The 15301-nt window shown below is 47.9% G+C and overlaps 1 protein-coding gene across 2 annotated transcripts in view; it reads left to right on the plus strand.

Moving 5' to 3' along the window:
• LOC149339781 (uncharacterized) overlaps positions 1-15301 on the plus strand; it is a 42992-nt gene that overhangs the window by 23979 nt on the left and 3712 nt on the right. For both annotated transcript variants that reach the window (XM_089548437.1, XM_089548436.1), the window contains 3 exons: positions 2157-2301; positions 5598-5694; positions 8466-14838. In XM_089548437.1, the coding sequence (XP_089404563.1) occupies positions 2157-2301; positions 5598-5694; positions 8466-13582 (5359 nt within the window). In that variant the 3' untranslated portion in view covers positions 13583-14838. The remainder of the gene's footprint in view (positions 1-2156; positions 2302-5597; positions 5695-8465; positions 14839-15301) is intronic.

Raw genomic sequence — 15301 nt, forward strand, 5'->3', positions numbered from 1 at the left:
TAATCGTTTCCGGAATACGAACGTTGTGTAGCGTAGACCTCAGCATACTTACTACAGCTCACTAGAAATGTGGTCAAGAAAACATGCTAGCCATATTTTTCAGCAGCCATCTATTTATAGCTGGGAAAGAATAGCAGCAGCATGTATGTTGCTGCATCGTCATATATGAATGTCACTCGCATCATCACCCTGTAATCATCGTTTGAATCAGTTCATAAAAACTGCAGGCCCACTATGTGGTAGTAAGTACAAAGGAGGGCAGGCATGTCTATGCTCAGTTTCATACATAGCAGGCTACGCCGCTGCAGAGGCTGTGAGAGTAATGCGTTCACGAAACCACATCACTCTGCCAAGTATTCTTCATTCTTCTCAAAACTTCTGTGAGTGTATAAAAACAAAGAGTGGTATAAAATGAAGTGGTAGCATTGAAAATCAAGGTTGAAGATTGAGGCACTTGGTGTTTGGGCCCTCCGACTATAGTTTAATTGAATGTGAACTACCTTTTAGGCACAGATTGAGTAAGAGTGATTCATCATACCAGCCGTGTATCATACCGCCACATGTGATTCTCACTGCTCGAAGTCCTGATGAGCCATAGGACGAAATCTTCTGCACATGATTGTGGGCTATGCTGTGTGTAGAAGTGTATTATTTGGCTCAGGCGTATATGATGAGAGAGTGTAGTTATTGAGTGAGAAGGTATATCAGAGCCCCTTTAAAGTTTGTCCCCGCCCCGGTGGATCAGTGGTTATGGTGCTCGGCTGCTGACCTGAAAGACATGGGTTCGATCCCGGTCGCGGAGGCCGAATTTCAATGCAGGAGAAATTCTAGAGACCCGTGTACTGTGCGATGTCAGTGCACGTTAAAGAACTCCAGGTGGTCGAAATTTCCGGAGCCCTTCACTACAGCGTCTCTCATAGCCTGATTGGCTTTAGGACGTTAAACCCCGTAAGCCAAACGAAACCTTTAAAGTTTGTCGCACCGAAATATGCCTGTGTTGAGTTTGATTTAGGACGTTAAACACCATAAACCAAACCAAACCTTTAAAGTTTGTCGCACCGAAATATGCCTGTGTTGAGTTTGATTTAGGACGTTAAACCCCATAAACCAAACCAAACCTTTAAAGTTTGTCGCACCGAAATATGCCTGTGTTGAGTTTGATTTTGGGCGTGGACTTAGCCTGCGCAAACAGAGGCACTTGCCTTGGCAGCATTGACTGCTATGTATGAAACAGAGTATAGAGCACTTGAGTGGTGTGCCACAGGAGAGATCTTAATGCAACTGCTTTGTTCCAGGCACTGTGCTTATGCTTTTATTGTCTGTGTGGCTGTGTGGCAGCACTTGGGTGCAAGAATTTCCTATGAAAACCACTACCTGCTTTAAATGTCTAATCTTTTGCTCCGTCAACCACAGCTCAATGTTGTTACGTGCGTGGTTTATTTGAATTTTCTTAGCTATTTCTTCTTGCGTGTCGAGCTGTAGCTATTATTGGTTTTGCTTGCTTTTCAGTGCCACTGTTTAAAAATCGTACTGTAATAACAAAGTGGCACACAAATTCAGCTAGGAGGGCTAGGATGCTCGAAAAAGTATGTTAGCAGGAATATCCTTTTACATTACTTCTGATATTCTTTAGCCAGTTTCTCGCTGTAGGGAAACCAATTTGCCCAGTAATTCAATCGTCGAAGTATAGATATTCATCTTTCCAGTGCATTACGATAGACTTTCTTCAGTGAGCACAATACAGGGACCGGTGTCTTACATGTTTTATGCTTGGCTAGCATTTTCGCCGCAGACCGTATTGTTGTGTTTTTCTTTTCTGCAAAAACTATCAGTTTTTGGCATACTAGTTCATTGCTTCTTTTTTTTTCAAGTCTCACTTAATTTTTCAGTTATTTTCAGCACTAGCCTACTGGCGTGTTCAAAAGTAATCACGCTTTCTTGTTCTTGTCATTGCCAGAATGAAACATTAGAATCTTAAATATGAGATGCCAAACTAGCTTCTGAGGTAAAGGTGAACCTTTGTTGTTTCTAAGCAGCAAAATGAATGACCTCGCAAATTTCTGTGCCGCTCTTCTGGACACACAGATTGTTGTTAGGTCTCGGGTGTTTTTCGATCCACCTTTTTGCGGCTAAACTGGTCTCGTGCACGTGCACAGCATCTGCAATGGGGAAGTGGGCGGCCGCAGCAGCCACAAGCGCAAGGAGATCCACAATGAGGTGGAAAGGAGGAGGAAAGACAAGATCAACATCGGCATCCTGCGCCTCGGGGAGCTGCTGCCCGACAAGGATCCCAGGAAGCAGGTGTGGAAAGAGCCAGTGCGTTGGCCACCCTGTCTTCTGCGCATTGTCGTTAGAGGATGGAGGCATCAAAATTTTCGTAGCTTGGAGACATCAAATTTTTCGTGGCTTTTTTTTCTTCTTTTTTGGGTTTGAATGATGTGTGACCACCATAGCTCAAATTTGCCTATGCTCAATGCCTAACCTCTAATTTAATTCAGTGCCTAACCTGTAATTTAACCAATTCTGCCGCTGCGGTGGCTCAGTGGTTATGGCGCTTGGCCGCTGACCTGGAAGACGCGGGTTCGATCCCGGCCACAGTGGCCGCATTTCGATGGAGGCGAAATGCTAGAGGCCCATGTACTGTGCGATGTCAGTGCACGTTAAAGAACCTCGGATGGTCGAAGTTTCCGGAGCCCTTCACTACGGCGTCCCTCATAGCCTGAGTCGCTTTGGGACATTCAACTCCCATAAATCCATAAATTAATTCTTCCCTGCAGTTTCGGTTTCTGGTTTAGCAATCGAAAGACAGTTGCGACGTCACAAGTGGGTGCCAGATCATGTGAGGCATAAAGAAACTGCAAAATATTATAGCTCTTTGTTCACTTGCTGCCATTCCAGCTTCTGGGGCTCTTTAGCTTAAGAGTTTGAATAAATTAAAATGCCAAAGCAGTAATTATACTGCATGTTCTGTATGCCTCACGTGATTTTATACTCACCTGTGTCTGGCAGCTGAAACCGAAACTACAGAGGGAAGAAAATTTCAGTGACAGATTATTTATTGAGCTTTAACAAATGCTACGCATTGATCCATGTTTACTAATGTCGAACGCAACATTACAGAGCAAAAATGCTCTTTAAAGAAAATTGTTTTCTCTGCTCCTTTAAGGGGTAACGACACCAAATTTTTCTTAGTAATTTCTGCTTTCGGTGATGCATAAGACATTAGTAAACATGAATCACCGCGTGAAATTTGGCTTCACTCATTAAATAATATATAATTGAATTTCCTGTGCCATCCAGTTTCAGTTTCCGTTTCAGCAGCCGAACGGTGGTTGTGGTGCATTGAGTAAGTATGATGTCATGCGAGATGCACAATAACTGCAATATAATTGCTCTTTGTTCACTCGCTGTCATTCTGGCTTCTGGAGCAGTTTAGCCTAAGAGCTGGAGGGAATTTAAAACAACAAAACAGCAATTATGTTGCAGCTTTTGTATGCATCACATAATCTCATAACTTGTGACCTCGTAACCTTTGTTTGCCTGCTGAAACTGAAACTACAGGATAAAAAACAGTTACAAATTATTTATTGAGCACTAGCGAATTCACCTTGGGTTGATAGGTAGGTAAGTAAACTTTCATGATTGAAATGAGAGGAATGTTTCTTGAGGCTTGTGGGTGGGGTCCTCATTCCAGGGCTGCACTGGCTTGAGCTGTCACCTTGGGGATCCATGTGCACTGTTGTCCTATGCATAATTCCAAAGCGAAAGCTCGCTACAAAAATTTTGGTGTCTCCGCCCCTTTAAAACCATGCTTCTGTGTTATAATTCACACAATTGCAGGTAACCTAAATACTGATGTCAGGCCAATGTGTTTTGGTATTTTTTGCAAACAGCATTTATAATAAGATTGTTGCAAATGTTTCAGGGCACATAATGTGGGGTACATAACGTGGGGCATGTAACATGAAGCACATAACATGGACCACTTAATGTGGGGAATGTGACTGTCACTCTGTGAATGCATGCTGAGACTAAATGCAAGAGACGCATATGTGTTGTGCTATGTTAGTGGACGGTAAAGATCACCAGGTGGTCGAAATTATTTCGTAGCCGTCCACTACGGCATCTCTTGTAGCATGTGAGCAGCTTTGGTGCGTTAAACTGCATATGTTGTGCCATTGGAATGTTGAACTGTTTTTACTTCGGGCTCTTGTATTCTTGTTCCTGCTGTCGTTATGTGTCGTATTCACTGTCTTTGGTAGTGATTGGGGTGAGTGACTCGCCTGTAATTGCACTAGTGAGGTATAAGGTTGGGCTAGTTGGTATGTGGCGTCGCAGAAGTTTGTCGACCAACAGCCTTGAATCTAGGGCAAGAGCAGTTGCGTCTTATCTTAATGTATGTTAACTTGTTTGCACACCCTGTGAAGCAATGGCAAAATACCTTTTCATCATCTGATGATGATAGTAGCAATCACTTTGACACCGCACAGCCCTGCATACACTTCTCTTGTCAACACAATGGCCTGAGAACCTGCGACAGATTGTAGCTGCTCTGAGACCTAGCACATGCGGGTGGAATTAGGGAGCGTCTTTTGCATTTTGTGATCCATCCTGCTCCGCTTCAGTCAAGCACACTTTATATTGCATGCAAATTCAAAAAGGTGCACTTCCGGGAAATGTGCAAAAGAATGTTTTGAGTCGCTTTGGGACGTTAAACCCCACAAACCAACCTAAACCAAAAGAATGTTCTTTGATAATCAGCATGAAAGCGTCGGCATCAGATCTAGGTGGACAGTCCAAAGTCCAATTTACAGTCCACAGTCATAATTTATTCGTTTTATTTGCTTGCAAGCATTGACATCACCAAGCATAGCTGAGAGGCTGTGGATATGTCACAAGTTTGAAGCATTCGAAATCAACTGGCATGAACTGTCAGGTCAACTGGAATGAACTGTCAGGCGTTTCAGAACTGTCGTTATGGTGGCTTTTCATTCGCATTATAACACATTTGTGTGTTCACATGCGCTCTTGAATGGACAAAATTGTAGCCTATGGCTACACATGACGTAGCCCATGGTTTGCTGGCTGACTTGACCTGCAGCATGCGAGATCGCAGGCTCATCCTTGTTCTCAGGAATGAAACTCTGTAGAAGGAATTCTGTTACAACCAATTACCTTGCTGGGTACTGGCGCATGTGATACTTGATGCAAGTTAGACAGTTGCAAAAGATGGTCCTCCAGCACTGCTGAGTTGCTCATGTGCTTTTTTTTTTTTTTACAGTTTACACACTGTTGACCCTTTGCTCTAATGTATTCTTGCTCCGAGGTTATTGCAAAGAAATAGCTGAAAAAATATTGTCTTCTACTATGGCTTCCAAAAGTCTGTGCCTGAAAAAAAAATAAAAATTTTATGATATCACTGTTGTAATCCTTATTAGACTGGATCACAACAGTTGAAGGCGCTAAAATGTTGTGCACTTCTCTTGAAGCAGGTCTGAGCTATAGTTCTGAAGATTGATGTCGGGCCCACGTTAGTACCTGCTAGCAAGCATTTACAGGATGCTGGTGCTCACTGCACTCCTTTGTTTTTATTGCAGAGCAAGAATGGGATCCTTGAGCGTGCTTCGGATTACATAACATACTTGAAGGACTTGAACGAGAAGCTGGTGAGGGACAAGGTCACCAATGTGGAAGGCAAGCTACCACTTCAGTCATTCTTCCTGGCACCTAATAGCAAAGCCTAAATTGCACCTAGCAGTGCTTTATTTGCAAGGGGAATTTACCCGGTTGGAGCACCTTGTTTGGAAGCCTGTGATTTTGGAGCTTATCTATTTTTTCCATCATTTCTAAAGGGGGTGCCAAAGTAATGCCTGTTCTGGCTGTATGGTGTGTAATAATACGGTAGCCGACCGATTTTTCCGACTCCAATATTTCGCACTAGCGCGGTATTTCGGACTTCGCTGAGGAACCTTCGCGCACCTCATAGGAACGTGTGCATTTTCACTACCGATATTTCGGACTTTATGGGGTGTAAAAGTTCGAATTTTCGGACTAAAATAGACGCCAACAATGTTGTGTTGTTCTTTATTTTGGCCTGATATATAGACGCGTGCGGCCATCGCTATCACTACCAACCCGTTTGCCGCCACCGTGAAAGGCGCCATCTTGGATTTAAACTGAATCTGCTCGGCGAGTGCAATCAGACTGGCTAGGATAGGCTTGGCTATTTGTTCTCCATAATTGCCACTCGAGATAATGAGATGCTTTCCATTGCCATCGAGATGGCATACAAAGGGTGCATGATCGCATTGAAAACGGCAGAGCGGGACAGCTGCAGTGTCCGCCGCGGCTTGGACAACGCACCCCGCGGTGCAGGGCAGCAACCGCGGTAGAGGTGGGGAGGGGGGACTGCATTCGGAGGCGCTCGCTTCCGCTCGTGTCTTCCGGTGGGTTACCTCTCGGTCTTCGTCAGCGTCATTGCCCCATGCAATCTGACTGTTCTTGCTTCATGCAGCGAGTGCATTCATTCACGGCATGACTGCGGCCGCGTCGCACTGTCTGCTATCATCATGTGATAGGGTGCGGACATGAAGAAAGCAGGGCTGTGACTCAGAGAGAGACTAATATTATCGCTTGTAGGCGGACCAGGGGGAGCAACGATTTTCGCGATTTTGGAAGCCAGTTTTTCGCAGAAAAGTTTTTTTTTTTAAGTTCACGGATTTTTCGGGCTGTTCGATTATTCGGACCATTTTTCGGGTCCCGCCGAGTCTGAAAAATCGGTCGGCAACTGTATAAATACGACACTGTTAGGCTATTGGGCCATTTTCCAAGGCTCTGATGTTATTAGTATAAACTGCAGGAGTTGAGAAAATGCTCTTGCAACATTATGAACACTCGAGTGATCTGCCAGCATGACATAACAAACATGGTGTGAGTTTTGATGTGAGCTCAATCACTGGCCTGTGCTGTTAGCTTAGCCAAAGAGCATGTCAAACCAAGCAGATTGCTTTGATCACAATAAAAACCCTCCCATCGTGGTTTTTTTAATGTCACGGGTGATGCCAGGAATGCTTCTAGAGTATGGGAAACTGGAGGCATGTTTGTTGTAAAAAGTTGTCTTAACGTGCATGCACGGTAGTGAACATTCAGGTACTAGAGACTCTAAACTCCACTGTGTAGAAAAGAACCAATGATTTCAAAGAATAAAAAAGTAATTGACAAATATTGACCTGTTGCCTGTCCTGGTGGTAACAGAGTGGAAACATTAGCGTTGCGGGTTCAAAACATACAACTTGAGGGGGTAAACTAGAGTGCTGCGAATTCTATACGCCTGTCACATGGACAATCTCGAAGCCCATGCTGTCATTGACCGTAAACATTTTCGGGTTCGTCCAGATGTGTCACTGCCACGCAGTGAATTTCAATGACCATTGAAAAGTGAGCAAGTGATCCACAAAGATGGCTCTAGGCACAGCAACATGAGCAGGAAGACGATATGTAAGTTGCAGAAGCAGGGTATGAAATATTCTAACAGACCATAAAGCTGTACCTCCAGATGTCGAGGGCAGTATATAGTTAGCCTTCCTGAAGTTTTGGGTTACAGAGATAGTGAAAGCAAAATTAACACATCACCAGCAGAGACGAGCAAAAGAAGTCTAGAGTATTGGTGGCATAAAAGCAGAATGAAAAAATTACACGGACCATTACAGAAATCAAAGTAACGCATCTTAGAACAGAGTAAGAAAAAAGCTTAGAATAGCAAGGAATCAAATAAGGCTAAGCATACCTGAAAAAGTATGGATGAAAACAAGCACTTACATTTACTATGCAAGATGGCACTTGCTACTGCCTCGATTGAAAGGGGATGCTAAGAAAATTTGTCCATCGATTTATTAAAAATGAAGCAATGAAGCACGAGCCACCTACTGAAGTAAGACCTGTTAAAATACACCAGCAGGAATTTTCATGGTTGCATAGTTTCATGAGAAGGACGAGACCATGAAAAGGACGTGAGCAGCCACATTTATTGCTCAGTCGCCTTCCTTCTACACACTTTTCCCATGCACAGTCACATGACTATCACAATCAATAGTCAGATGCGTAGTGATCCAAAATTAGTTGGTGAATAAGTTAACATAGTTTGAAATTTTATTTTTGAAACAGTTATTATTTGATTATTTGTTTTGAGTTTTTGTCTTATGTTTTCAACGTATGGTGATTGCAAGGCTGTTCTAAAGAGCCCTTGAGATTCCAGTGGCCATCTGTGAGCCTCCATTGAGGCGATTCCTGTAGTGTTCATGGTTTGTTGAAAATCGCCGTGCAGCACCAGTTGACCCCCTTGAGCTCAATGACAGTAGTTTCAGTGGACATTGAAGCTTCCCATGTGACAGGAGTATCGCTTGTTGTTACGACACAGTGAATTCAATATATACATTGTGGGCGTTTTCTTCTCTTATTTTCAACAGCAACTGTGTTTGCCAGCCTGCGCAAGCAGATAAAGGAGTTGGAAGAACTGAACGCTAACTATGCGAGGCTGCTCACCACCGCGGGCATCCCCCTGACAAGCGGTCCCGAAGAGATATGGGACCACAAACCTAAAAAGTACTCCCTGAAGCACCTTCCCGACAAGCAACGTGCCTTACTTGCCTGTACCGAGGTGAAGACGGTTCTCCAGCCGTGCCAGCACCACAGCACTGGCGCCACAGCACAGTCAAAGCCTGCCGAGCCTGTGGCTCCAAAAGTGCCGCAGCAAGCGCCCGTGCCGGCTGCACCACCACCTCCGGCAAGTAGCGCCCGTGACGCAACACCTGGGTGCACGTTGGTGACTCAGGCTCTCCCATCGGCACCAGTCATGTCCACAGCCCAGCCTTCTGCAGTCACGGTATTCCAGCAGCAGCACCCGCTGACTGCCGTCACACCCGCAGCCACAGCAGGGGTGGCCACTGCGGCAGGTGCTGGCGGAGTCGTCTCACAGCCGATCCTGGTGATCAACGACCAGGGAGTCCCAGTGCTGCAGAACGTGGTGACCTTCCAGAACACGTCGATCATCCTAAATCCACAGGGGCATGCCATGGGAGCTCGCGCGCCCGGATCGATGGTCTCCTTCGCGGGGCCCGACATGCTGCCTCAGATGCACTTGGCAGCGGGGCAAAACGCCGACGACTTTGCCCACTCAGCTCTGGGTGGCCTGATGCAGTGCGACCCCAAGCTGAAGGAGGCCAAGCTCTGCGGCGTGCAGCACAACGCGGCAACATTCCTCTCGGGCACCGGCATGATGATGAACCAGCCCCTCCTCTCCCTCGGCGCTGGGACCACGGTGATTGCGGGACAGACGGCACCGGCACCGCAGGTTCCCTCCGCCTTCTTGCTTCCGTCGGGACAGATAATTCCTGTGGTGACGCAGCCACAAGTGGTCAGCGCTCCGGTGCCATCGGCACACCCTCTCGGGAGCCAGGTGGCAGCCAGTGTGGCTGCAGCTGTGAGCAGCTGCAGCACCTCTCTCGGGAGGGTGTTGCCATGTGATGGTACGCAAGGTTACATGTGCAGGGAGCATGCTTCGGCCGTTGCACAGAGCAAAGCGCTGGCACCCGCACCTTCATCAGGTGGTTCTTCTACAGCCACTGCGTCGGCTCAGCACGGAGGCTGCAGAAAGCAGCATCACACCTGCCCACAGCACTCATCGCCTTCTTCGTCAAAGTGTGTTGCTGTGCCAGACAGTTCGAAGGCCAAGCCGCTTTGTTCCCACTCAGCATCAAAGCAACCACTCTGCTCCATCAGGCCCAAGCCAACTCCACAAACTCCAGATTCTAGTCAGGCTAAGCCTACGTGCGCTCGTAAAGGAGGTGGCAAAAAGCTTACAACGAGGCCGTCTCCAGAGGTGCCAGCCAAGAAGCCACGCACAGACATGCTGCGGTCGGATGAGGAGAGTGTCACGCATGGTGCGACTTGTTCATCTACGACGGCCACCATTTCAGCCCAAGGCACAGAGGGTGTGAGCAGTACCAGCAACAAGGAGGTTTCGCCACTTGCTGCAGACATCCTTGCGCAAGCAACAGAGTCGATCTTTTCGTGTGGTGGTGTAGAAGCTGCAGGGGTAAACCAGGCACCCCAGTCTGGAAGTAAAGGCCAATCATCAGCAAGCTCGAATGACCAGGGCTCTGCTCCTGCTGTTTCCATTTCAACCTCTGTTGAGACCACAAGTGGGCAAGTAGCAACCGTGACAACTGCTGCTGCTTCACCACCCAGCACTTCAGTTGCTGTCACACAAAGCCAGTGTTCAAGCGCCTCGGTGCTCGCAGAAGCGGTTTGTAGCACAGACGCTGCTGGAGCCAACAGCAGCAGTGTTGAAGAGTCTCCTAAGATGAAAGATGTCTTTGAGAACGAGAGGCCTACTCAGATGGACGCAGAGACAACGTCTACTAGCCAAGTGTCAACCGAAAATGGTGGACAGGTGGCGTCAGCAACTGAAGGATCAGATGACGTGCAGGTACCCGATAGTGATCGAAATGAACTTCCTAATCTCAGTTTGCACTCTATAGTAATGGAAGAAAATATTGACATATCTCCGAGCGTCAGTTCAACAACCTTTACTGAGACTTACGTTTCAGTTGGGGCTAATAACAGTGGCCACAACACACCTCAAGGTTCCACTAAAATCACCGACTGTGCTGCTTCTTTACTCTGCCAACTTACACCACCCAGTAGCAAGAGCAGTGAAGACAACAGCAAAGCTTTTGTGTCTAGTACTGACAGTTTGGCGTCGGACCAGGAGCTGCCCCTTATACTGAGCATTCCTGAAGATGATGGGCACGGTTCACTCAATAGCAACTCAAACCCAGGTCTGTCTTTCCCGTCCTTGTCACCTGGCGATCAGCTGGAACACGAACTAGGAAACAGTACTGCCAAGACGGTGGAGAGCACCAGCAGCCTTTCACAGTTTGTTTTAACCCCGCCAACACCTCACCTCCCAGCCAGCGGAACGCAAGCATCAGTCACATCAAGTCTAAACAAAAAGAAGGAGTCGGCAGACAGGAGCACATATGCCTATGTCGACTCCCAGAGCTTTTCAACGCACAGAAATCACTCGGAAGAGCTGCACGCTGTAGGGAACTCTGGTAGCAAGCAAGACTGCCACCATGCTGCCCGATCTCCACAGCTTCACAGTGTGCCTCCCGCAAAACTGCACACAGAGGTATCGTGCCACAGTTTTGTTTCGAATCCACAGCCAGCACTCTCGATGCATAGCAGAGGCCCGCAGTTTTCAACCGCGCCGGCAGTAACTGCGCCAATCCAAACGCAAACCACTTCACTCCCTGGGTTCAGTACAGCGCAAGGCTTTGCTGCCTCTAAGGACCCTGAATCTCTGTCTATGCTAGACAGCAGTGGCAAGCCACCACCTTCACCATGTCGAATGGTGCGTGATTCTGGGCGGTGCACCACGCCAAGCAAAAGTCTGTCATCCCAATTTCCCATGTCCATAAACCCATACATGACAACCACTTCGTTTCCTTTTCCTCGACCTGATCAGTACACCCCTTGCACAAGAACACCTACTCCACAGAGTAACTCGCAGGTTAGCAGTAACACTGCTTTGTCATGCTATTCTGCAGAAGCATTGATTGGGGCTCAGAACTTCTTGCCATCTTCGTATCGACTTACGCCCCCTTCATGCGCCCAGGTGCCCACTACTCAGAGGTCATCTTGCCAGCAGTCATCACGTCCCCAAATCTCCTATTCAGCAGAAAGTCTAATTCAATCCCAGGCTAGCAATCCAAAGAAGGACCTCCAAGGAAGTACCAAGGAGCCTGGCTTCTCCAATCATCCTGGGTTTGCAAACAGGCTTTCCTATCAACCCCAGACAAGCACGCAGCATTCGGTTGGACACTCGCATCAACGACAGCTGCCAACGAGCACATCCCAGCAGAGCCACCTTCCCACTACAAGCGTGTCAGTGGCAGACAACCGGTCGCAGGCACTGCCCGTATCAACGGCCATGCCTCCTCAACCTGCCACTGTGCACAGTAGCTACAACAATATGCAGCGCAGTCTGGCAGCTGCTACGCCTTCTCGGTACCCCATCCACTCCTACCACACAGCAAAGGAGGATTTCCCCATGCTCCCTTCGGCACCACTGCACACTCCACCACTGCACACCATGGCACCGCACATGTCACAGTCCCCATCATCTCGCAACCATCATGTACAACCGGAGGCAAGCTCAAATCAGAACATGTTTCAGCACCAGAACTACCCTTACCCCAACTTCTCCCTGGGCCACCGAAGCCCCAGTTTTGCCACCTGTGGTTCACGGCCTGAAGTCCCGATGACAAGTCGAGCGCCAGCTAGCTGCTTGCAGGCCACATCTCCTAGGCAGTCCCACCATTTCGGAATGCAGGTTCCCACCTCCCAGCAGCAGGGATGCTTGTTTCCGGGTGCCTCTGCAGCACCGATCTTGCCCCTGACGACAGAGTTTGGGCCCCAGTGCTCAGGTCCTCTAGCACCACCTGCCCCTCCAGTCTTTGGGAACCTCTCACAACACTGTGCACAAGCACCGCATCTTGTGAACAACCTGATTCCTGGTCCATTCGGAGCCACTGGCAACACCATTTGTGGCACCTCACTGCCCCCTGCAAGTGCAGAAGTTGAAAAGCAGAGTGGTCGTCGGGAGAAGCAGGGCGTCCATCTGACCTCCGAGGCTGGGTGCCCCGAGACAGAAAAGCAGCAGACCAAGTCAAAATCCAAAAAGAGCAAGCCCTCAAACACCTCTTCACACACTTCCGTTTCGAGCATCTCTTACTTCCCAGACTTCAGAAACGAATCTCACAACCACGCATTGATCACATTACCGCCTCCGCCAGCACCTTCGCAAAAACTACCTCACGCTTCTTCCCTTTCATCGACCTCCACATTAACATCGTCAGCATCACCTTGGCCACATCAACAGCACCAGCAGCTGCAGCAGCAAATCCCACAACCGCCACACTCGAAGCCCAGCCACAGTGGTGTTGAGGTTGACCGTGGCGCCAACATCAGTAGCGCCGCTTACAACCCGCTCTTCAGGCCTCAGTCCCAGCAGAACAGCTTCAACCTCAACCTAAACGGGCCGGGTGTACCAACACCCCACTCATCCACAGCACCTACTCCGTTCTCACACCACCACAGTTCGCTGCATAGAAACGAGCAGCACAGCAGTGCAGCAACTTCAGCATCATCATCAGTCGCATCCGTGGCATCCATGGCGTCCGGCCCCAGCATTTCCGCAGCTGCCCAAGTAGCGGCACCCTACACAAACTGCGCAGCAGCAGTTGCGCCGTCACAGCACGTGCCCAACTTCAACCTAAGCAACATCTTTCCCGACATCGGTTCCTCGGTGGAACAGGGCAGAGCCAGTGCGGCACCCCCACCACCACCGTCGACGCACTTTTACCCGTCGAGTCGCGTACTGCACAACTCATTTAACCACATCCTGCCGCCGCCTCCACCACCGCCACCAACTCACAACAACTTTGTGCACTCGGGCCACCACGCCCCCTCTTTCTCCAATGTCATCCCTCCACTCACCTTTCCTATGCACGAACACTAGACCGGTCCTCGCTCATGCTGTGAATTGAGGCAGTTCAGAGAGGTGCCTCTGTGTGCGAAGCGCCATCTCGGTGGTACCTTGGGCAGCTTAGGGGTGATTTCAATGCCGGGCGCACATATTGGTGCTCTTGTACTTATGCTTGAAAGTTTTGTCTTTCGCGCGAAAGTTGTGTTACTTTCTGCCTTTGTATTGTTTCTGTTGAAGGCGTCTTTTTTGTGTATTATTTATTTCTTGTCCTTGTCCCACGTGATGTTGACTTGACATTAGATTTGTTGCATGTTAAAAGAACTGTTAGTGGTTTTTGCTTGCCCGATATTGCAAGGACTCTATCCTCGGAGATTCGAAACGACAAGCAAAGCAGGTGTGTGTCTGATGCTCGCTGGGCACCTGACTCCAACAGCCACGTCTTTTGAGCGCACAGATCTGCTCACTTACTTGCTCAACTGGCTTCATTGAATCTAAGCTGCATCTGCTCATGGTGCTGTTGGGAACCTTTGAGAGATATGCCTTGGTTTCAAAAAGCGTTTCTTTCTGCACTGCACAGCTCACGTTGAACTTTTGAAACTGCAGCATCAGCACGGAGTCTGTAATATAATTTAGGCACTACCCATTGCGGTACCTCAGTGGTTAGGGTACTCGGCTGCCGAGCCCAAGGATATGTGTTCAATCACAGCTGCGTTTCGATGGCAGTGAAATGCAGAAGCTGCCTGTGTGCTGTGTGATGTCATTGCATATCGAAGAACCCCAGAGGGTCGAAATTAATCTACAGCCCTCAATACAGTGCCTCTTTTTCTCTTCCTTCTTTCACTGCTGCCTTCCACCCTTCCCTCACAGCGGGGTTAAAGTGTCCACTGAGAACTGAGGCAGTTACTGCATCTTTCCTTTCCTCAAAGCCAGTTCTCAGTGTAGGAACTTCACCGAGTATTTAATGCGAATCTCTCAGCAGAAGTTTATAATGCACCAATGCTTTTTTTTATTATTATTGGTTTGATGAGCATATGCTAATGCAATGGACTCGCAGTAAATCGCAGCAAATCAAACTCAATTCGAACTTTGGTTTCATTGAACTGACACATAGATCCCATGAAAATGAGGTGGCCAAAATAAGGTTCCCATTGATTTGAGCAAACTTTCGGTCTTTCAAGTTAAAATTGTCACAAGTCAACTGAAGAATAATGGTATGTTCTGTTTCACGCAGAAACTAGGATCAGATTTGGAATTTTATTAGTGATCTTTGGTGCAACTACAGAAAATGAGTTTATAGACCTTATGCGAAATGCACTGCCATCTAGCGGTCGCCGCGCGCGTTCCGCCATGTTGGAGGATAGCCGCCGGATTCACAGCACGTACTGGTACACGCTCGTCGTGCGCGCTCGAGTTTCACCGCCTTCAATACCCTCACATATTGCTCATTGCCTTGCTGTACGCAGGAGGGTCGCAAAGAAGCCCAGGGAGAAAAGGCAAGAGGGCTTGATTTGAGCGCATTTCTATTTTTGGACTGCGATCCCCGACGTCCGCAGCACAAATGTTGCAGAACCGTCGCTACATGTCGAGACATCGCGCAACACATTTCGTTAACGCCATGTAGCAAATGAAATTAGAAATAAGCTTTGTAGGCACGAAGAAAATATCACACAAAAGCTGTTTTTCTGCTGCGATTTCCCGTGAAGTGCTGCGATTATCGGCCTCGCAAGAGAGTAATCGTGATCAGCTGTTCAG

This window comes from Amblyomma mixtum, chromosome 6 (genome assembly GCF_055824585.1).
Source record: "Amblyomma mixtum isolate Tamu chromosome 6, ASM5582458v1, whole genome shotgun sequence".
NCBI classification, from domain to species: domain Eukaryota; kingdom Metazoa; phylum Arthropoda; class Arachnida; order Ixodida; family Ixodidae; genus Amblyomma; species Amblyomma mixtum.